Source organism: Vigna umbellata, chromosome 4 (assembly GCF_029865625.1).
Source record: "Vigna umbellata cultivar VRB3 chromosome 4, Vumbellata_1.0, whole genome shotgun sequence".
NCBI classification, from domain to species: Eukaryota; Viridiplantae; Streptophyta; class Magnoliopsida; order Fabales; family Fabaceae; genus Vigna; species Vigna umbellata.
In genome coordinates, this window is record NC_142168.1 from 23576523 (window position 1) to 23599559 (window position 23037).

General features: G+C 33.6%; 2 protein-coding genes across 2 annotated transcripts; both read left to right on the forward strand.

Annotated features, from left to right (window-relative positions):
• The first annotated feature begins 69 nt into the window (after window positions 1-69).
• On the forward strand, window positions 70-7613 carry LOC148199634 (glutaminyl-peptide cyclotransferase-like). Its single transcript, XM_088114364.1, has 11 exons — window positions 70-465; window positions 1466-1522; window positions 2477-2512; window positions 3314-3378; window positions 4282-4345; window positions 4873-4990; window positions 5145-5242; window positions 5333-5403; window positions 5708-5735; window positions 5942-5996; window positions 7080-7613. Exons 1-11 carry the CDS (start codon window positions 214-216, stop codon window positions 7193-7195), a joined length of 960 nt encoding a protein of 319 aa, XP_087970490.1. The 5' UTR covers window positions 70-213; the 3' UTR covers window positions 7196-7613.
• Window positions 7614-21099: 13486 nt separating this feature from the next.
• On the forward strand, window positions 21100-21537 carry LOC148199635 (uncharacterized). Its single transcript, XM_088112735.1, has one exon. The coding sequence runs from the start codon at window positions 21100-21102 to the stop codon at window positions 21535-21537; it is 438 nt and encodes a 145-aa protein (XP_087968861.1).
• The last annotated feature ends 1500 nt before the right edge of the window (window positions 21538-23037 follow it).

Sequence of the window (23037 nt, forward strand, 5' to 3'; positions counted from 1 at the left end):
ATAAAATAATAATATATAAAATTATAAATAATTAAATAAGGTCAATATGCGACAGATCTGATTTACGTTAACCCTGTCACTGTCCTTTGATCTTACAACCCCAAACACAGACAGAGAAACTACTAGCGCATGTTAGAAACATCGCTGACCTGCCACGACCACCCCTGTTATCGTGCGCTGTCTCTCTCTCTTACATGAGGAGCCATTGCCTCCATGGGAACCAAATTACTGAAGCGGAGACTCCGTGAGTCGCAGAACCCTCCCATGGCCGCCGCGGTTCCTCCGCGGCGCAAGCCTCGGTCCTACGTCACGCTCTCCATGCTTCTCTCCGCTGTCCTCATTGTTTCCGTCATCGCTCTCTTGGTCCTTTCGTCGAACAATTGGCGCGCGTTCCAAAGCAGGCCTTCCTATGGAACGGTCACCGTCGTCAATGTGTTTCCTCATGATCCAGAGGCCTTCACTCAGGTCAACCTTTTTCTTTCGTTGTTTGAGTTAGTTTACAACTTGATGACTTGTGTGTTTATCTATACAAATTAGCCCTTTGAGAGATGAACTTGATACTCTAATCTGATGACTTCGATTTTGGTGCATTTTCTGTGTAAAAATTGTTGTAGTGTTTGATCAATCAGAACTTACGATCAAGGTTTTTGAAAACAGTCCGCTACTGCTAGGATTGAATTGCAAGCTATAGGACTGGAGTTCCACATTGGAAATTTAAGATTGTAGTGTGGGGTTTATTAGGCCTTCGGTTCTCCGACTACAACAACTAGTTGTACCGGACTTGAATGCATTTGTCTGTAATATTTGGTAATATCAAGAAATGTGGCTAAACCTTGCTTTATATATATAACTTTCGCTACACAGTTACATAAGTCAACAATTTTATCATGGACGGTAATCTATGATTGGATGACTGTGTAAAGATCATACTGTGTTTTCTTCTGTAGTTTTATTTTCAAGTAGTTATTTCTCAGGCAACTAGCTCATTTGGAGAGTGAATGCAATGAGAAATCTAGGTATTTTAGTTGGGAAAAGTAAGAGATTTGTTGGAAAGAATTAGCCCTTGGTTAAATATCTTATTATTAAAACCATGTATTTATTCTGTGAAGAATGTTTACATAAAAGAAGCTGTCACAAGGACTCTTGAAGGGATATTTTAACATAAGTTCCTTAAAGGGATACTTTTAAGTATAGTGGATTTCAGTTAATTTCGAAGAAACTGTTGGCTTCTGCACAAAACGAAGATAAGAAATGATATAAAAGAAAAACTGAATTCAGTGTTGGATGCAAGAACATATGGAGCACATTGTCTTCCTGGTAAAAATGAATGTTGAGCTTTATGCTGAGGAGACATTTTTTGAAATTATTAGTTGAAGTGCACACTGCTTTGTTAATGAAATGCATGTTGATTTGACTAGTATTTGTTTTGTTACTCAAAAATGGCTGTCTCATGTTTTGATTTCAGGGCCTTGTTTACGATAGAAATGACACCTTATTTGAGTCAACTGGTCTCTATGGGAGGGTAATAGTACTCATCTTTCCCTACATTTCCTTTCTCTTTCTCCCTGCTTTCTTTATGACCTTTTCTAATTAGATTTTTGCCTCACTCTTTTCCTTTTTAAATTTGCAGTGGGATAAGAAATTGTGTATTTTTTTATTGTAAATCTCTCACCAGCCATCTTTACCTCAATTTGCTCAAAAAATCGTTATATAATTTATTTGAGGGTTAATCTTGGGCACTGCTCTAGGTTGCTACCTTGTGACCTGGTGGTGGTCATGGGTTTCCACAAAATAAACTACTTGGTGCTGGATGACTTTGCACATCCGGTCCTCCCCATACCCAACAATGATAGGAGACTCGTGCACTGGGACACCCCTTAATGATCATAAGATTTGGTTTGGAATGGATAATATTAATGTAAAATTGAGCGTTTGACCTTTCTGTGTATATTAGTTAGGTTAGTGAACTAGAGTAGCGTCTCTGTTGCCTTTTTTAATTTTTGCTCATCTGTCTTGAGATACTGATAAAATAATAAGGACTCTTTACTCTGGATATTTTCTCTTGCAAGTCTTATTTTTGGTTACTCATTCTCCTGGTAGAGTGTAAACACATATTTGATATTTCTCATTTATAAACCATCTGGAAATTCATATCTCCCCTGGGGTCAAATGACTCAAATCCTTTGTCTGGACCCTTACTCTTAACACGATTAACACTAATGACTCTTTACTGAAGCACAGACCTCTCAGTGGTTGTTGGTTGTCCCAGCATTAGAACTCCAGATAATAGTAATACAGTACAATTGCCATCTATTGGATAAGACCAACATTTTTTCAAGTTCTATTTATCCTAAAATTTATCACGATTAAGTTTATTTTCTAATTACATTCTAATCTTTGTTTTATATGCCTACAACTAATATTGCTTATTCTGTGAAATCTTGTATTTTAACATTTTAATTATTTCTTGTTTCAGTCCTCTGTCCGCAAAGTTTCCCTTCACACTGGGAAGGTACGAATTGATCCATTTCTTGAACTCTGATGTACCTTTTCCAATGCCTAGGTTATTTGGTTTTCTAATTACTCTACACTTGTATGAATAAAAATTGGTGGAAAACAAGCTATGCAGTTAGTTTGTGCAGTATGAGACAAGTTCTTATGTGAGTCTACTTGTATTTTGGGACGAGAGACAGTTTCTCCGACAAGAAATATTGCACTTGTTATATCATATGAAAAGAAGGATAAACATGTACTCTGTTAACTTACCTGTAGGTTTGGATGTACATGTTATGTGGATAAGGTACATTTATAGAGGTCAGAGGGATTAACCACACTAATACAAATATATGCATGAGTTGGCTTCAAAGTAGATGACTATAATTGTGCATCAAGGATTTATAAACTATAGTCTGCTTGTGACATAAAACACAAAAATTATGGTGATGATTGATACGTGCCTTTCTGATGAAAAAAGGATATTTGACTTATTAATCATGGTAAAATATATGTTATTGGTATCAATGTAGCATGCTCATTATTAACTAAACTAATACAAATATATGCATGAGTTGGCTTCAGAGTAGATGACTATAATTGTGCATCAAGGATTTAGAAACTATAGTGTGCTTGTGACACAAAACACAAAAATCATGGTGATAATTGATACTCATCTTTCTGATGAAAAAAAGGATATTTGACTTATTGATCATGGTAAAATATGTTATTGATATCTATGTACCATGCTCATTATGTTTTATAAGTGTTGGAAACTATTGAGATTATTCTAAATTTTGTAGACTCATTATTTTTTCAGGTTGAGGACATACAGAAGATGGATAGTTCTATATTTGGTGAAGGTTTAACTCTCCTCAATAATAGGTGCGAAAGGCAAATTTTGTTGCATTTTACTTTGTTTTTTAGTTGTGCTGATAGATTAGCTAACTTTGGAGTTGATACTAGGCAGGATTTTGTCTAGTGGGACATGACACTGAGTATTATTGGTACTGATGTTTTTAGGAATCAAATTTGGGTTTCCTTTTCTCAGATTCTCCTAGTGGAGAATGCCATGAGGTTTGGTTGATGTCCCCTCATGATTTGTTTGTATGTATCTTTTCTTTTCTTTTTTATTTCAGGGCTAGCTGTATTATTATTGGACTTGGGTATTTCCACTTTTGTTGAGATGCCATTGTTCATGTCATATATTCCAGTCATATATGGTTCTATATATGTGTGTGTGTGTATATATATATATATATATATTTATGTATGTATATATATATATATATGTATATATATATATATATATATATATATATATATATATATGTGTGTGTGTGTGTGTGTGTGTATGTATGTATATATGTATGTATGTATATACACACTTTCTTTTTATGTAGTCTACTAGGCTTATAGTGATTCTGTTGCCAATGAGTTTTAGGAGGTGGAAAAGAAAGAGGGGGAAAATGTCCGCATATCTTATGAAGTGTTTCTTGAATATAATAGTCTCAGCTGTTTCCTTTAAAAGGATAGGACTTTGTTATGCATCTTAAGCGCCATGTATTTTTGTGATAGACATGAAAACTTCATAGTGACTGCCAAATTTTCTCTTTACTGCTATGTTGCAATTATTCTCATTGCTTCTAGATGTCGTAGAGGATGTTTACTTCAATTATATCTTAACAAATTTTTTTTTGGCTGTGATTAAGACATTAAGTTATTCTCACCCTGACATTTGATGTTTGGATTGGTTCCCAGTATATTTATTTGTTGCACTTTTTGTAGGCTGTTCCAAGTAACTTGGTTGCAGAAAGCTGGTTTCATTTACGACCCAAAAAATTTAAGCCAAGTTTGTTGCTTCACCTTCCGTCTCTTCTAATCCTTTCTGAATCATTCTCTGTTTTGATTCTACTAGATTCTGGAGGAAAAGGACTGCACTATCAAACTATAGGAGATTTGAAAGCATTTTTTTTATTCTGCATTATTTTGTAAATATTTCGCCTAAAAGTTTATACTGTATAACCTCACATACCATTTCCATTTTAAATTTATTACAATCTTAAACTGATTTGCTTCTTGGCAGCTACGACGTGAAATTTTATTAACATTTATGTTAGAAGTAATATAAGTGATTGCATGGTTATATAAGTGATTTTAGCTTACTATATGTACAAGCTGGTTGGGTTTTATCTGAAACAGTATAATGCTGAGTTGGTCCCCATGGTGTTGTTTACATGAAATTTGTGAATATCAATCTTGTATTTGTTGTTTCAAAATTTTTCCTGAGATGCTATCATCAGCTATAGACGAATGCCCCAAATTGCCTGTTATCATAGCTAGCCAGATTCAAATAGTATATCTTTACAATTTCTGTAGACAGGGACATTTAATCATGGTATGAAAGATGGTTGGGGTCTGGCAACTGATGGAAAAGTCTTGTTTGGAAGTGATGGCAGTTCAACATTGTATCAAATTGATCCTCAAACGTTTAAAGGTTTGTCCGTTCAATAAAGTTATATTCCTTTCCTTTCACCAATTAAGTGCATAACCCCTTTCTCAAACTGTTTTATGTTCATCTTTCAAACTTGACAGTACTTTTTTGTTTGCTTTGCATTTTCATGGAACTTACATTCCCCTCCTTGTTGTAGCTTTATCAAAACAAGTTGTCCACTATAAGAGTCATGAAGTATACAATCTCAATGAATTGGAATACATTAATGGTGAAATTTGGGCAAATGTTTTTATGGTATATCTTTGTCTAATCAATCATGATGTCTATGGCCCAAGATTCTATGTTTGGCCTAATGGTTTGAAGTTGACCCTTCTTTTTGTGTAGACTGACTGCATTGCGAGAATCTCTCCCAATGATGGCAGTGTTCTTGGATGGGTTCTTCTCCAAAATTTAAGGTGTCTTTTTCTTTCTCAGTTGAAAAATAATTTCTTACTGCTATTGTGTATGTTGATAATATAATTTGTGAATTAAATCCCAAGGTGGTTAAAGATTAGTTGACGTCAAATTGGACCTCAATGATTATTCATTTCATGACATCAAATTGGTGCTACTAAATGGTTAACTTTTGGCATTATTTTGATGCCAAAGTTATTATCCGAGGGTCATTGATTAATAATCCTTTTGAGAAGCAAACTGATACTGTACTCTAGTATTTTTGTCCACTTACATGAAGTTACATTTAGTCTATATCATGTGCAGGAAAGGACTTATGGAAGCTGGAAATAATGTAAGGAGTCTGTACCTTTTGATATCAGGAGATAAGATTTTTGTCCTGTTATTCAGTGCAAATATTACATTTTTATGCCTCAGCTATGATTTAAGAACAGCAAAAAATAAAAACCCTCTTTAAACTGCTAATCTTCCTTAGTTACTCTTTTGTGATTATAGCCATTAGAAGTAGCTGTTGCACTAATGTTATCTTTTATATTTTAGAATATTGATGTTTTGAATGGGATAGCATGGGATGATGAACAAAAACGTATTTTTGGTAAGTTCTTGTCTTATTAATTAAATTTTCAATTTGAAATTTGTCATTCCTGCATATTATTTCCATTTCAACCCATCTGAGACTTTTTCCTTTTTAAATATTAGTACTATCAGGCATGGCATATGCTGAAAAAGAAATGATTTTATCGTAAAATCCACCTGTTAGTCGTGTGTTTGGATTTCAACTAGAAAAGGTTCATACCATGGTTTTGTAGTTATCTTTTATCAACTCAAAGAGATGCTAACTACACGTTTTTTAATTCACCTTTTGTTATTAGCTGAAAGTGCATAATATATTTTTTGTTCCTCTATCTAAAATATCTAAAGTTCAGTTTTAATCCCTTTAATTTCTTCTCTGTTTTCACACACATTTTTTTTTGTGATGAGTTGAAAGGGTATAATATATTTTTTGTTTCTCTAAAATATTTAAAGTTCAGTTTTAATCCCTCTAAATTCTCGTCTCTTTATTCCTTCTTATTTTGAAATGCACCACTTTTAGTTTTCCAAAATTTATCTAAATAATTTTTTTCTCCTATATGAAGTGTAATATAAACTACTTAAAGGACTAAAAATGATATTTCAAAATTAGAGAACTAAGAACGAACAAAATTTTTAGAAGAACTAAAACTGAACTTAACTATTTCTTGTCTATCCTAGTTTAAAGTGATATATTCTGTAAAGTGTTATCTAAACCACTTAGAAGATGACAAGTTTTTATGCTAAAATTAATATAAAATACTCATTCCAATGTGATCAGAATATCGATTTTCGTTTTGGGATATAATTCTCAACACTCTTATGTTTTTATCTTAGCATTTTATATCTGTTTATAGATAAATTATTTGTTCATTACATGGTGTATTTTTTTCCTTTAGATTTTTTAATGACAATATCTTCGCCATTAAATTTAAATAATAATTTTCCATTTTATATTTGTGCTAATTTTAATAGGTCAAATGCCATGTTCTTTTTCCATGTAAGAGTTGTCTAGTATGCATCAATGAATGAAAGTTGAAGCTTTTGCCTCTTCCCTTTTTTCCATTTACAACTCAAATAAGATCATGTAACATGTCTTTGCTTGCAGTGACTGGGAAACTATGGCCAAAGCTGTATGAAATAAAGGTTTCTCCTGTAAAGAAACCAATTGAAGAAGGGATCATTGAGCAGCTTTGCTTGCGTAGGCCTTTCAAATATCCATGATTGGTTTAGCTATTTCTGCTCTGCTTTCTGCAATATACTTGGGAGATGCAGCAGCTGAACTTAGTTTTGGAATAGTATATATTATGACACTATCATTTTCAATTCAGTTGGTAGAATGCTGCCTCCTTCATTACCTTTTATATTATCATTCTTCTATAGCAGGTAAAGAATTTTAGTTTAGTAGTTCACTAAGAGAGAGGTCAATCAATCTGTGTATGATACGGTTGGTTTTGTAAGTAGCTGGAAAGTGCTAAAGAAAAGGAAATTTGAGATGTTATTTTGTATTGCAAAAGGATAGAATGAAACACAATCAAAACAAAAGAATAAATGATGTCTTCAGAGGTTGAGGTGTCCTCATTCAAAGACTATTGGTTCAAGTAAAGATTGAGTTTTAGCATATTGATAAAGTTTTTCTCTTGATTGTGTTTTACCTTATTTTGGCTGTTCTAATATACATAGAATTCAAATATTTTTCCCACTTGACATCTGTTTCATGCTTAAAGGTTTTACTGTCATTCAAAGTCCGGTTTATTGTTAGATATATCTATCTTAACTTATTTTAAATATTTTCATTTTGATAATTTTTCAAAAATTTACTCCAAAAAGGAAACAAAAAATTCCCACTTTTGTTTATGCTTGTGAGAAGGATTTTGACATCGAATGACGGAGTTTGAAAGTAACTAATTTATTTTAAATAACTTTATAATTTTGCAATCAAACTTTTATGGTATTTATTCGTGTTAATTTCCTTTTTTTTGTAGGTTATATTTTAGGAGTTTTGAGATGTTTGATTTGTGTATTATTTCTCACATTATAATTTATTTATTTAGTTATTGAACTATTAAAATTATTTAAAACAAATAAAAATTGAGCGTCAAAGTCAACTAAATTCAATGCATTCATGTGAGTATTTTATTTGGACATTTATTCCACTTATAAAAATGTTAAACTATTTAACAAAAATAAACACTGAACAAAAGTAAAGTTTAAATTGACTTTTTTTGCCTTTATCTTTCACCATAAATCTACAACAGAAATTATTTTCCGTCTTAATATGAAAAATAGTTTCCATAAAGTTTTACAATTTTGAATTCAATTATACAATTTGTATGGAAACATATTTTGAATTTGATTATACAATTTAAAACTATATTTCAAAATTTTAAGATTGCATAAGTATCTTAGAATTACAAAATTCAAAAGAAATATGTGAAATTCAAAAATATATTTTTAAATTTAAAAGATATATTTTAAATTGTATGATCTAAAATATATTTTTAAATTATATAATCTAAAATAAATAGATTATACGATATAAAATATTTTAAACCATAATTTACAACAAATTGATAATGTTCATGTTGAGTTTGGAAAAGAACCTATAGTTGAAGAAAGGACAAAAAGAACAATGGAGAGTTGATTATCCTAAGGTAGACACTCTACAATGGCAGAAGAAAAATATTTTTTTTTAGCTTCCTTATTGGGTAGATAACTTATTGCACCACAATCTAGATGTTATGCACGTTAAAAAAAATGTTTGTGACAATATAGTGTTTACATTATTGAATGATAGTACAAATTATAAATGCAAAGACAATGTAAAGACAAGAAAGGACTTACAACTTTTGGGTATTAGACCAGATTTATGGCCTGATGAGAATGGTAGATATCTTCTTCCTATATATACATTGTCAAATGTAACTAAGAATATGTTTCTCAAAACTTTGAAGAAAATAATTGTACCTAATGGTTACTCAAAAGCCATGACTCACATGTGTTGATTGAGCAACTTCTTCCTTTGGCAAGGAGAAAGACACTCCCTAAAGAAGTGTCCTCTATTTTGATTGATCTATGCTATTTTTTAGAAAATTATGTAATAAAGTTTTGAAGATAGATGAACTTGTCTAATTACAGATAGAGTTGTCCTCACATTGTGTCACAGAGAGATGTTATTCCCTCCTTTTTTCATTGTGATGGTTCATTTGATTGTTCATTTAGTAGAATGGATGTATCCTATTGAAAGGTACTTGGGAAAATTGAAGTCTTATGTGCGTAATAAAGCACAAGTTGAAGGCTCAATAGCTGAAGGGTACATGGCTAAAGAGTGCTTAACCTTTTATTCTAGATACTTAGATGAAATTGAGACTGTGTTCAATAGATTGTATCGTGTCAATGATGAACCAAACATTAGCCCTTCTACTATAATCACTTTGTTCCCACCGGTCGGAAAAGCAGTTGAAGGTTTCACTTATTTCACTCTATCTGCAAAGGAAAAGTTACAAACACATCGTCATATCCTAATGAACAATGCCATAGTTGAGCATTTCTTTAGTAAGTATGATCACTTTATATGTTAATTAGTCTTTTTTGGAAAGTAACTATGTATACTTTCGACACATCTTAGAGACACTGTACAAAGACAATTGAGAAATTGGACACGATTCTCATCTTTGATAAACAAGAGAGTTCATAAGGAATTTGCATATTGGTTTTCATGTCATGTAGGTATATTTATACCATTGAACATTGATTTCTTTCTATGTTATAATTGATAATTGACATGAACATTTTTTTTTCCTTTTAGATAAGGAATGACTCAACTAGTCTCAAATCAACTAATTTAAAATTCTTAGCCATGAGTCCGATTGACTGTGCAAAGCGATATAATGCTTACAATGTTAACATATTCAAGTTTAGGATATTAGAACGTGACTTATGGCTTAAAACACAAAAATAGTGGAGTGTTTGGTACATTTAGGACAAGGAGTTATACAAGTAGTAGTGATAATCAAATGCAATTTGGACATAACATTGAAATAAACTACTATGGTTGTTTCTCAGTTGTCTTGTTCAAATGTATGTGGGCTAATACAACTACTTTTAGAGGGATTGTGATTGATGAGTTGGGATTTACAAATGTATGTTTTGGACGCTTGATTCATACCAGTGATGATGATGAACCATACATTGAGACATTAGAAGCACAAATGGTATACTACGTAAAAGATGAGTTTGATAAAAATTGTGCATCTCTGTAATAAAGCCTAGAATTGTACAACATAGGTGAAGATAATGTTGACAATTTTTTTTGAATGCGAACCATTTCAACAACAAAACTTAGATATATTATTTGCAGATGAAAGAAATATACCATTAACAAGGTTTTAATTTTAAAAACAAGGTTTTAATTTTAATTGTTAGTTATTATATATTTTCTTATTATATTTATTTACTTATTCATTACGTTATACAGGTGGTTTATGTTTTGTTTATGTAATTGTTTGTAGAGCACCGAAAGATGGAGAGAATGACAATTAACAACAAGACACACAACTGAATACATTCCAAAGTGTCTCTTGTACATGGGTCATGTAGTTAATCATCTACCACCACCTTAAAGTGAAGTTTTTCAAGTCCAATCCTCTTCCTCTCTGTCTGTCTCTCAGAGAAGTAAGTTTCCTTTATTGCATGTTTGATTATAGTTTTTTCATGTTGTAATTTTATGTCATTAATTTATTTGTAGGAACATTGAAACTCAAGCTACCTTCGACGAGCCAAACCCTATCCACTCTTGCATTTCTCCAGCTCCCAAATCCAACTGCAAATGATTGGTTTCTTCAGCCCCCAAATGAAGCTGTCGTTCATTCACCTGTTCAAGTTGGAGTAAGTGTTATGATCCTCTGTATAGTACAGATTAAAAGAGAACTTTGAGATATTTGTTATTTTATATAAATTAAATACAATTAGGTAAGTGTGAGTTGGAAGTTTTTGTGGTGGATGTAACATTGTTTAAGATACAAGTAAGAAATATAAGATTAGTCATTAAAATTTAAACACAAGTACAGAGCCATGAATGCAAAATTTCCATGTATTTCTCCAAGTTCTATACTACATTATAAGCAGCACCAAAATTCTAGCCATTAAAGAAAGACAACACAGCTAAGAAGAAGCTAAAAAAATAATCTTCAAGAAACTATATATATGCACAGACGAAGCAATGAAGCATATGAACTTGCAAGGTAGCTCTGATGTTGTACTGAAAATGGTTTACATGATTAAACATGCATTGGGTTTGTCATCACTGAAGAAAGAGGTGAGTTTGTCATCATTTGGGTTGGGGAGTGCCTGTTCAATGTTTTTCACATACCCAGATGGTGCCTTCTTGTCATCTGCTTGTGCCATGTTGGGATATGCCACCAAGTTGTACTAAATATAAGGCCAAAACTCAGCTCTTTTTATGACACAAGACAAAATTTAGATATGTACTACTGTAATAAACTTAAAAAAGTAAATATTAGTATTGTTTATTCAGATAAAACTGTAATAAACTTAAAAAAGTACTTATGATATAGTGTATATGCTGATTTACCACGATAAAAGGTGAAAATAGTAAGAACAGTAAGGTATATTTTTCATAATTCCTTGAAAAATTTGAAACTGAGAGTGATTATAAAGAAGAAAGATACACACATACGATTTAGGAGCTCATGAAAACCTGCATTGGTTTGCATTTCTTTTTTGGGGTGGAAACTGAGAACTAGTCAGAAAGGAAATAGAGAGCACCCATTTTGTTGGTTCTTTTTTAGCACAAAAAATGAATGAAGAACTAAAACAGAAGTTTGAACAAGGAATTTGTCTCTAATTATGTTGTCTTCATAAATATGTGACTTGATTTGACTTCAGGCTGCTTGACTCCCCTGAAAGTTCATTTAAATCTCCTTTCTTTGAGCTACTGATTCACATAAATATTACTAAAACCATTTCCTGTGGTGGTTCTTTGTTGTTGTATTGTTCTTCCCTTGTCCCCTAACAAACCAAAATTTAGATGGTGATCAATCACAAGGGTGACCTCTAATTCCCTATAGAAGTCAATCTCTGTTTGTTCATTGATGTGTTGGCTACTGCTATGAATTTGTTGGGTTTGGGCTTGTATTTCTTTTTCTCTATTTACGGGTATTAATTGGATTACTCTCTCGTTTCCTAACTTCATTCAATGGCCTGTACCTGCACCAGAACATCTCAAGCCGTTATTCCTTTTATTTTTCTCCACTCATTAACATTTGTTCTTCTAATACAAAAAGAAAGTGTTTATCTTGAGTGTAGAGAGATATGATATCAGAGTATTTGAATATAGTACAAGCATTTCAAGTTTTGACACTAATGACAGATTTGATTAGGAAATTGAAGCATGGTGGAATATTCTTGAGATTGAAATGGAACAGTGTGAATAATGTGTTACTTAAAATTCAGTGATTAGTACTAGTAAATTTGAATTTTATTTGAGTAAAATGTGATGGTTAAAAGGATATAGATTTGGTAATGGAGATATAGAGAAAAGAAAAGATGTATGTAAGAATGTGTTAAAGAGATTTTAGCAGTGTCTGCATTAGTTGGAGGTAGAAATCTGTGTGCTATCATGGTCTAGGCTTCCATAAAAGCCAGTTTAATTTAATTCCTTTTTTATTTTTTTTTGTTCAGAAGAATTGCCCTGAGTTTGGGGATCATCATTTCAAATATGGAAAATGAGGTGTCTGCTTGTAATATTACTTTTATTGTTTTATATAGAAAATGTAACGATGTCACTTTCTATCACTGCTTTAAATGAGAGGTGTTATAGAACCTGTAATTCAATGTTATGGAATTATTCATCTGGCATTTATAAGCATCATTCACAATATCACAAGTATGTACTAATTATACGTGTAAAATAAACATAAAAATAATGCTTGCTTTCAAGGCTCTATATATGCATTGCAAACTCAGACTTGTCTAAATTGTAAATGCATCTTCCATTAGAAACTCTATATAATATTTTGTTGATATTTGTTTAATATTCTTCTAACTTTCCATACATATACAAAAATACCAAATGAAGCTATTCTTCATTTACCACCTCAAGTTTGAGGAACTTCACATGTTAAGTCTCAACATCAAGATGAAAATAAGGATATTTTGTTGGAAGTGCAACAAGAAAGGCTAGCAACATACAAGAAATCATGGTTGGTTGACTTTATTGGTAAGACACTCTACACGTATAAATGCTTGCATTATATCGTATATCAATATTTATTGCTGAATGGGTTTGAAACAAGGATATTTGACACAATTTTGATTTCTTTACAGATGACCAATGAAGATGACAAAAAAACACTTAAAAACAAATGATGTTTGGAATTTGCCTCAGAATGAAAGGATTGTTGTACGTTATAATGATGAGTGTCAATCAATTGGAGATGATGGAGCATTGTTGAATTAGTTCTTAGGGAGTATGGTTAGAAACTTCAAGGCATTCCCTATTTGCTACTTTACTTGGAAGAAGATTCCTAAAGAATACAAAGAAGACATAATATAGAATATCATTCAAGTAAGTAATGTAATTTTTCAATTTACAATTCAGTTTTTAGGAAATTGTTGTTAATTTTTATTAAAAATTGCTTTGAAGGCAAAGTTTGTAGTCAATTCCGATCTTCAAATAAATTACATCTTGAAATATTAACCTTAAACAAATGTGAGTATCTGTCAGCGTATGTCAACATCCGTTAAAGGTAAAACAGATGTTGACATCTGTTTTACCTTAAACGGATGTTGAAATCCGCTGACGGATACTCACATCCGTTGACGGATAGGTTAATAAATTTTTTTCTTTTTTTTATTAGTATATTGTTATTGTTATTTTTGAAGATATTTTAATAATGTAATTTATATGTTTTGATGTATTATTTTTTAATATATTTTTGATGTATTTTAATAATGTATTTTTAAAGATCATTATTGTTATTAGTTTATATTTATATTTTTGTATTTAGCACGTGTAATTAGTTTTAAACTTCATGTTTTTTTGTATAATATATTAGTTTTTTGTTATTCATTATGATAGTTTAACAATGTAGATATATACTTTTATATGTGATTTTTGTATTTTTTAATTGTTTAACAATTTTATAATTATATAAAAAATTACTTATTAGTTTAAGTATATGAAATATATAATTTAATTATATTAATATTTTTATATTTATTTGATTAATTATTAATTATGTTAATGAGAGTCATTATAATGTTATAGGTGATTATTGTTTAAAATGGATGAATATCTTCGTATAGATTCTCAAATTGATTCTAGTTTCATATCCGATTTCTCTTCATTCTTCAACGAAGTTGTAGAGGGAGATTTGACAAATAAATTTATCACAAATGAAATTTTTCGGTCACGGAACACTTAATTGAATGAGTAAGTAGGATGACTTATGATTTAAGATTTGTTGTGGTAATTGTAAGATCTGACATAGCTACTGGTGTACGGGGAAGAAAAACGTTCGTCATACTTGGATGTGAAAGAGGGGGTAAATATCGGAAATACAAAGCTGATGCGGTGACTAGTGTATACGACACTCGTAAATGTGAGTGTCTGTTTAGATTAAAGGGTAAATCATGTTTAGATGGGGACGAATGGGTGTTAAAGGTGATGTGTGGACATCATGATGAACCAATATTTTCCTCACTTCACTTAGTTTAATGTGCTATAATTAGTCGGGGAATTATGCTTAAACGTCCAGTATTTTCTTGTTTTTCCTAATTGTGCTTAATTTGATCGGAAATTCTTATTTTAACTAATTTGAATTATCTGAGCTTATTGTTTTGCATTATTAATTATGGGAAAATTTTGGATAACTTTTTGGGACATTAGAAAGCTAAATGAGAAATGGAAATTGAGCCAATGCATCTTAGCCATTTTTATTTTCGCTGGCTGCCGCGTGAATGTTGTGTCAACTTGTGTGTCTTCGTTTGAGTTCAATTCTTATCCGTTTTCCATGCAATTTTTTTTCATAGTTTCGTCTAGATGTCTATTTTCACGTATAGTTTTTACTTTGTTCAAATTCATTCTGTGCTGTTCCCAGTATTTATTTTACTCTCATATGTCAGTCCAATGATTACTGCTGTTTGAGTGATTTCTAATCTGTTGCATTGTTTGCTTGCTGTTTAGTACTTGTGGTGGCTGGAATTTATCATTGGACAATGCATCTCATGGCCTAAGACAAAATGGAGGAATATTTTATTCTTTTTGGAAGGAAGTGGGAGACACCAAAATAAACAAAAGAGGAGACCACCACATTGCAAACTCACGGTTTTATAACTCTTTTGGAAGATAACAATTTTATTTTGGAGGAAACCACACTCTTTAAGTGAATGCCACAGCAATATAAAAGAATAGATGGACTTGAAGTGGAATCAATGAAGGGGACCACATTCCTTGAGAGACGACCTAGGAGTCAAATCCTAGCACTATACTGCATTCTTTTATGCACAACTTTTGTTGGGAGGTGCGACCCTCTCATCAAAATGGCGCCGTTGCCGGGGACCAATGGTTCAGTCTTAGGTCTTTTTGTTGTGTCAGTGTGTGTTGTGTCTTGTCTTGTGTTGTGATGTGATATTCTGTTTTGTGTGTGCGTGTTGCATGTATAAATGTGTTGTGTTTTATTTGTTTCGTAATTTTTAGTATTTTTTTTCCTATGTCTACCTATTCTGGTTATGTGAATAGTGCTTATTCTGTGAGTGCCTCTGATTATGATTCTCCTTCTGCATGTTACTCTGATTGTAATTCACATTCTGCTGATTTGTATGTTGAGAACAATATGGCTCATCCTCCGACTTTTGAGAGTTCTCTTCGGGAACCGGTTTCACCTACTGAGGATGATGTTCATTGCGTTCTCAAGACTGAACTGATACATTTGCTGCCTAAGTTTCATGGTTTTGCAGGTGAATGCCCACACAAACATTTGGAGGAATTCCACAGCATTTGCTCTTCAATGAAGCCTCCACATGTACCGGTTGATCACATGTTCTTAAGGGCATTCCCACATTCATTACAAGAAGCAGCAAGGGATTGGCTGTATTGTCTTCCTCCAGGATGCATCACTTCTTGGGAAGATCTTAAGCATCTGTTCTTGGATGAATTTTTCCCCGCTCAGTATGGTTACAACAACGATCCTGGATGGAATGACCCTAGCTTGGGATGGTATGATGCTCCACAGCAATATCAGAAAGCACCATTTCATAATACTTATATGCCTCAACCAGTCCAGCAACAACAACAGCTGCAACTTTATGAGTCTGCTCAGATAGCTCCTCAGCGTTCTACTTCTGAGCCTACATTGCAGGAGTTGTTGGAGCAGATGACCATGCAGAACTTTCAGTTTCAGCAAGAGAACATGCAATTTCAACAAGAAATAGGAGCTGTCATTCATAGTATGACTGATCAGATAGGGCAGATGACCACTCAACTCACTGAGGAACAGTCTCAAGATTCAGAGTTACCATTTCAGACCGTTCAGATCCCAGATGATGTTAGTGTCATTCGCATAGGAGATGGGGAGCAGAGTCATGAGTTTACCATTGCGCCACCTACTTTCCCATCGCCCTATGTCCCCACTCTTGCACCTGAGGAGACTGCTGAAGATCTTGAGGACCAGGCAGGTATAAGCAGTAATTCTGAACCAGGTAGACCACCTTCATCTTCCCACACTTTAGCAATCTTCAAGGAAGAGGAGGTAAGCATACCTCAATTTGATTATGTTGATGATTATGTTATTGAGAGGTATGCTGATGATTGTATTGTTGATGAGTCTGTTTTTAATTCTTGCTCTCTGCATGATGAGAATCAATTTTTGATATCAAATTCGTATGTTTATTCTCCATGCACTGAACATGAATCTGAGTCTGTGGTTGATATTGTTTCTGAATTTGAAATTGATTCATGTTCTGAGAGTTTATCTGTTGTTCAGCCTGTTACACTGGGATTGGGTGTTATACCCCTGTGTGTCAATTCTTTGGAGCCACAATGTACTAACCATGCTGCAGGAGGTACAAATGAATTTGATCAACAAACACCCACAGTGGACAATAAAGGTGCTAACACTGACAAAAGCTTCAAGATCAATAGGCACCAACTGAACCTGCTCATCAACAATCTTTGCTTCTTAGATCCAGCTGTGGATGATATCTCCCTGCTAGATCAAATCTGGAGGATGAAGCAGTTCGTCCTCAAAACTTCCTGGCTGAACCCTAAGATGGAAGACATCTCCCTGCAAGTCCAAAATTGGCAACTGCCACCATGATCAGGGGAGTTTCCTTTCTCTCTTCTCCCCCTTTCCCTACTGTTATTGCACTTGTCCATGATCTGTTGACTATTATGATTTATGATCTTATGCTTATGACACATTGAGGACACTGTGTAGTTTAAGTGTGGTCTATTGGGGGAGATTTTTATTTTTCTTTGTTAGTTTTTGTTTTTCTTGGTTAAATTTTTTCTTTTCTAGGTTATTTTTGTCGTGTCTTGTATACAGTTTTACATGTTTCTCTTGATTTCTGGACTTTGTTTAAGTTGTAGATGTGTCTTTCACTTCATTGATACTCTGATTTGTTTGAAATCCTTGCTTTTCTCTGCTTGGGAAAATGATTATGATTTTTGAGAGTTGAATTGATTGTGACAGAATTACCCTGTGTGAGAATTTGAGCCACTTTATGTTCTTTCTTGTGTGTGATATGTCTCTTAATTGCTTGCGCATATGCCTTGGCTTGACTCTTGTTGATGATTCTTGATTGATATGCATGTTTGGAAGTGATAAAGGCAGTTTTGTTCTTGAGCCTCTCTAGCCAAATAAGCCTACCTTATTGTGATCCTTTGATAACCCTTTTGAGCCTATACTTTCCCCCAATTCTTTGTTTTGAAGCTCATGCACTAGCCCTAAGTGAAAAACCATGTTTAACTTAACCTTAGGGAATTTTGGAGCTTTGGAAGTGTTTTGGGAACAAGTGTGGTCTTCTTGGGGATTCATATGAATTGGCTAGTTGGTTCCTCTTCTTGTTTTATGTTTGTAAATATGTTGTGTATCTTGTCTCTTATAGTTGTGTCCTAAACGGAGAGAAAAGAAAAGAGACAGGATGAAAAAAGTGAGAAAGATGAAAAAGAAAAATGAAGAAAAAAAATTGTGAATAATTGTGAATAATGGAGTCAAGAAGAGGATGGAATTAGAGGTTGTGGGTGTGTTTGAATGTGTTTACACTTGTTCCCCATTGCTCCTCTGTTCCTTATGGTTTGTAGCTTCTTATCCAGATATATCCTGCCTTGTCCTTGGCGCCATTACAACCATGAAAAGACCTTTTGATTTGAACATGCATATGTTTTTGAGTGTTGATATTAGAGGCTTGCCAAGTCTGTTGTTGTTTGCTTTCTTGAGTGCATTGAGTGACATTGATTTACCCCAAACACTTGAGAGAAACACTGATAGTGCATCTGTGAGGTTTTGTTACTTTTGATTCACCTCTTGAGCTGATTAATCATTTTGCCATGTCTTGAATTGCTTGGATGATTTCATGAGTATCTGCTTTCTCTGGTTCATTCTGTGTTGGAATTGTCTACTTCTTTTCTCTGTCCAGATTTCTTGAGGACGGTGTAAATTCTGTTTGTTTCCTTGTGAGTCTTTATTTTCTGTGTGTCGACGTTGTGTCACCTTCTTAAAAGCCCTTTGAACTATTCCCTGATTTGCGTCTTGATTTTGCCCAGGAGTGCAAAAGACTAAGTGTGGTCTATTTTGATGAACCAATATTTTCCTCACTTCACTTAGTTTAATGTGCTATAATTAGTCGGGGAATTATGCTTAAACGTCCAGTATTTTCTTGTTTTTCCTAATTGTGCTTAATTTGATCGGAAATTCTTATTTTAACTAATTTGAATTATCTGAGCTTATTGTTTTGCATTATTAATTATGGGAAAATTTTGGATAACTTTTTGGGACATTAGAAAGCTAAATGAGAAATGGAAATTGAGCCAATGCATCTTAGCCATTTTTATTTTCGCTGGCTGCCGCGTGAATGTTGTGTCAACTTGTGTGTCTTCGTTTGAGTTCAATTCTTATCCGTTTTCCATGCAATTTTTTTTCATAGTTTCGTCTAGATGTCTATTTTCACGTATAGTTTTTACTTTGTTCAAATTCATTCTGTGCTGTTCCCAGTATTTATTTTACTCTCATATGTCAGTCCAATGATTACTGCTGTTTGAGTGATTTCTAATCTGTTGCATTGTTTGCTTGCTGTTTAGTACTTGTGGTGGCTGGAATTTATCATTGGACAATGCATCTCATGGCCTAAGACAAAATGGAGGAATATTTTATTCTTTTTGGAAGGAAGTGGGAGACACCAAAATAAACAAAAGAGGAGACCACCACATTGCAAACTCACGGTTTTATAACTCTTTTGGAAGATAACAATTTTATTTTGGAGGAAACCACACTCTTTAAGTGAATGCCACAGCAATATAAAAGAATAGATGGACTTGAAGTGGAATCAATGAAGGGGACCACATTCCTTGAGAGACGACCTAGGAGTCAAATCCTAGCACTATACTGCATTCTTTTATGCACAACTTTTGTTGGGAGGTGCGACCCTCTCATCACATCACAACCATGAGTTGGCTGAAACTTTAGTTGGTCACCATTATGCTGACAAGTTAAATATGAGTGAACAGTCATTATTGGTTGATATGACAAAGAGTAAAGTTACACCTACAAATATTTTATTAACCCTCAAAGAAAATAATGATTGAAATGTCACAATGATTAAACAAATCTACAACGCAAGGCAAACATATAAATGATCATTGAGAGGATCCAGAACTGAACTACAACAACTTATGATGTTGTTGGACCGAGATAAGTACATTCATTGGAGCAGGTGTGCCGACGATTCAAAGGGGCTTACTGACCTGTTTTGGACACATCTTGATGCATTGAAATTGTTAAACTCATTTAATGTTGTATTTTTGATGGATTCCACTTATAAAACAAAAAAATATAGACTTCTGTTGTTTGAGATTGTGGACATGACGTCTACATAATTAACCTTCTCAGCCGCATTTGGTTTCTTGTCTACTGAAAGGAAAAGAAATTTCACATGGGCTTTGGAAAAGCTGAAAGGTTTATTTTTAACATCTGAGGGTGGTCCTAAAGTCATTGTCACTACAAATGTATTTCCTAAGTCATATAAGATGTTATGTCGGTTCCACATCCTTAAAAATGTTAAAGCTAAAAGCAAAATGTTAGTTGCTTCTACTGAGGCTTGGGATGTGTTGATAGATGCATAGGAAAATGTGATGGATTGTGCTGATCAAAGCTTGTTTGCTGAGTATGTGAATGGTCTTCAATATGCAGCGATTCATTGCCTCTGTTCTTTAAATATGTGAATCAGACATGGATTATTCCGTACAATACATACTTTGTAAAGTTCTGGACGAACATAGTAATACATTTAGGGAACACAACCACAAATAGGTATGTTGTAATGTTATTTTACTTTTTTTTTTCTAGATAAGTATTTTTTTGCACTTGTTGATGTTTTTTTTTATTTCAGGGTTGAGTCTGCTCATTGGAACCTGAAGAAAGTTCTGGGGAATAGTATGTGTGATTTGTGTTCTTGTTGGGATAATACACAACAAGATTAAGGCGTCATTTGAAAGAAGTCTGTTGCTCACGAGCGACTCTTTTAAAGGATACAAATATAGAAAACTTATTGGGCGTGTATCTCGATATGCATTAGATCTCATTGTTGAGGAATTGGAAATAGTGTAACATATAGGATTGAACTCATCAAAATGTGGATGCATATTGAGACGTATATTTGGTGTCCCCTGTGCATATGAATTAGCACGCTATGATCCTGGGATGATCCCTCTCGGTGAATTTCATATCATGTGGCGAAGATTGCATTTCTCAAATGTTGAATTAAATGAAACCGAGCCCTAGTTATCCATTAAAGATGAGTTGAAACAAGTAGAAGAACGATTCAATAAGGTTGACATTAGAGGTAAAGTCACCATCAAGCAGAAGTTACTTGACATTACTTGTCCTACAATGACATCAATGGTCCCTCCATTACATAAAGTCAAGACAGAGGGTGCACAAAAAAGTAAAGTCCAACGAAGAGAAAGGTCTACTACGCGGGATCTATCATATTTTGAGCATGTGGACGCCTTTCATTCAACCTATGAATCTTCATCTGTGAAAAGTAAATTACAATCAAATCCAAATGCAGTGAAGAAAACGAGAGTTCCAATTATAGACCAGTTTCAATCTATTACTCACCCCTTCATTGTAGACGTTGTTGATGTTGTGGCTGATGGTCACTATGGATATAGATGCATTGCTACGTCGTTGGGACTCGGAGAAGATTCATGGCCCGTTATCAGAAATGATCTGTACAAAGAACTTAGTCAATGTCGTGATGAATACGCAAGCCTAGTAGGAGGCTATGATAGACCAGAAGAACCGAGAGAGTCTTTATCGGTGTAGTCATAGTCGGCGGTAAGTGTTTCCCGTTTTATGTATTTTATTTATTATATGTATTTTTTCTAACAACTTGTTTTATTCATTACAGACTAACAGGAAAAAGTGGATGACATTACCAGACATTGGTTATGCAATTGCTAAAAGATATAATGTCATCTTAGTGTGTATGTCACTATCACAAAATTATACTATCTTCCCACTATGTTCTACACCACCTTCTGGTATAACTCAACATCACTTAATTTGTATAGGACACGTTCATGGATGTCATTTCGTGCAGGTAATTGTATTATTTTGTGCTTTCATTTTAAATTTACTTATGACTCAATTAACTATTGTAATTTGTATAATGCAAGTTAAGGTACAAAAGGGTTGTCCTTTGCCCATGGTGAATATCATCTCTTCAACCCATTATTATCCTAAGGCACGAGCGTGGTCATCTATTTATACTAATAGGATGCAAACATTTGCACAGTTGATGGGCATAACGAAATCTTATATTGTGCCTCGTGATATTTATATTATGTCTTAAGATATGTAAAAATTCACTATTACTTGTTAATTAAGTACTTATTCATTTACTTTTAAATCGTATAAATCTCGTATAATCTCTATAAACAATAAAATAACATGTAAATGAAAATGAAATCGTTAATAAAAAGTGAAAGCGATATCACTATTCGTTGGATTCTTAAACGGATGAAATGAAATGAAGAAACGAAATAGAAATTGATAGTCCTAATACAAAGTGAAACAATGAAACACAAAGTCCTATCAATTAGACTTTGACTGTCTACCACGTACATGCCTCTAACCTCTCCTACTCGGGGAATATTCCTCAATGTCCTCATTAGCAATCTGAAGCCAGTCTACCATCGTCTGATGTGCAACAGTTTCCTCGGTCACATGACGACACGATAGCATGGACTGTAACATTCTTGCCATTCGCCTAAATTTGGCATGCATTATAATTATGTCTAACAATTAAATAAACAAGGTGAATAAAATTTAATGATATAAGTAATGAAAAATAACATACTAGGGCACCAAATGGTGAAGGTGGAGACGGTCTACGATGGAGTCGCGCCACTTGTGGAACATCGGGGCATTGTGTAAGCATAAGAGTCGATCGCGCATCATCTGCAGCAGCAATAATACAAGGATGCAAAACCCTCCTTAAACACTTAATGTACCATCAATATAGTCAGAAGGGGATGCTGCATGTCTGACATTACTCACAACGTGAGCTCTAAAGTGCGACCAGGCATGATCAATGGCAATTATATATGCATCTAGAACGACAATGGGTGATCGTGAAATGTTATGCTAAAACCCAAATTACCTCAGCATACGCTCAGGAAAATGACGACTAAGGGTGTCACCAATCCGAATCCATCAAGAATACATACAAATGCCGAAGAATGGTCAAATGCCTCGATGTCCCTCATACGGATGTCATACAACTCCACTGTATGTCAAGGCATCCAACTGTGACCGAATCTC

Excerpts from the sequence above, each read along its gene's own strand:
- LOC148199634 (XM_088114364.1), top strand. The coding sequence starts at position 214 with ATGGGAACCAAATTACTGAAGCGGAGACTCCGTGAGTCGCAGAACCCT. Across the intron at positions 3,379-4,281 it reads TTAACTCTCCTCAATAATAG|GCTGTTCCAAGTAACTTGGT; the intron begins GTGCGAAAGGCA and ends CACTTTTTGTAG. Across the intron at positions 4,346-4,872 it reads ACCCAAAAAATTTAAGCCAA|ACAGGGACATTTAATCATGG; the intron begins GTTTGTTGCTTC and ends CAATTTCTGTAG.
- LOC148199635 (XM_088112735.1), top strand. The coding sequence starts at position 21,100 with ATGACATCAATGGTCCCTCCATTACATAAAGTCAAGACAGAGGGTGCA.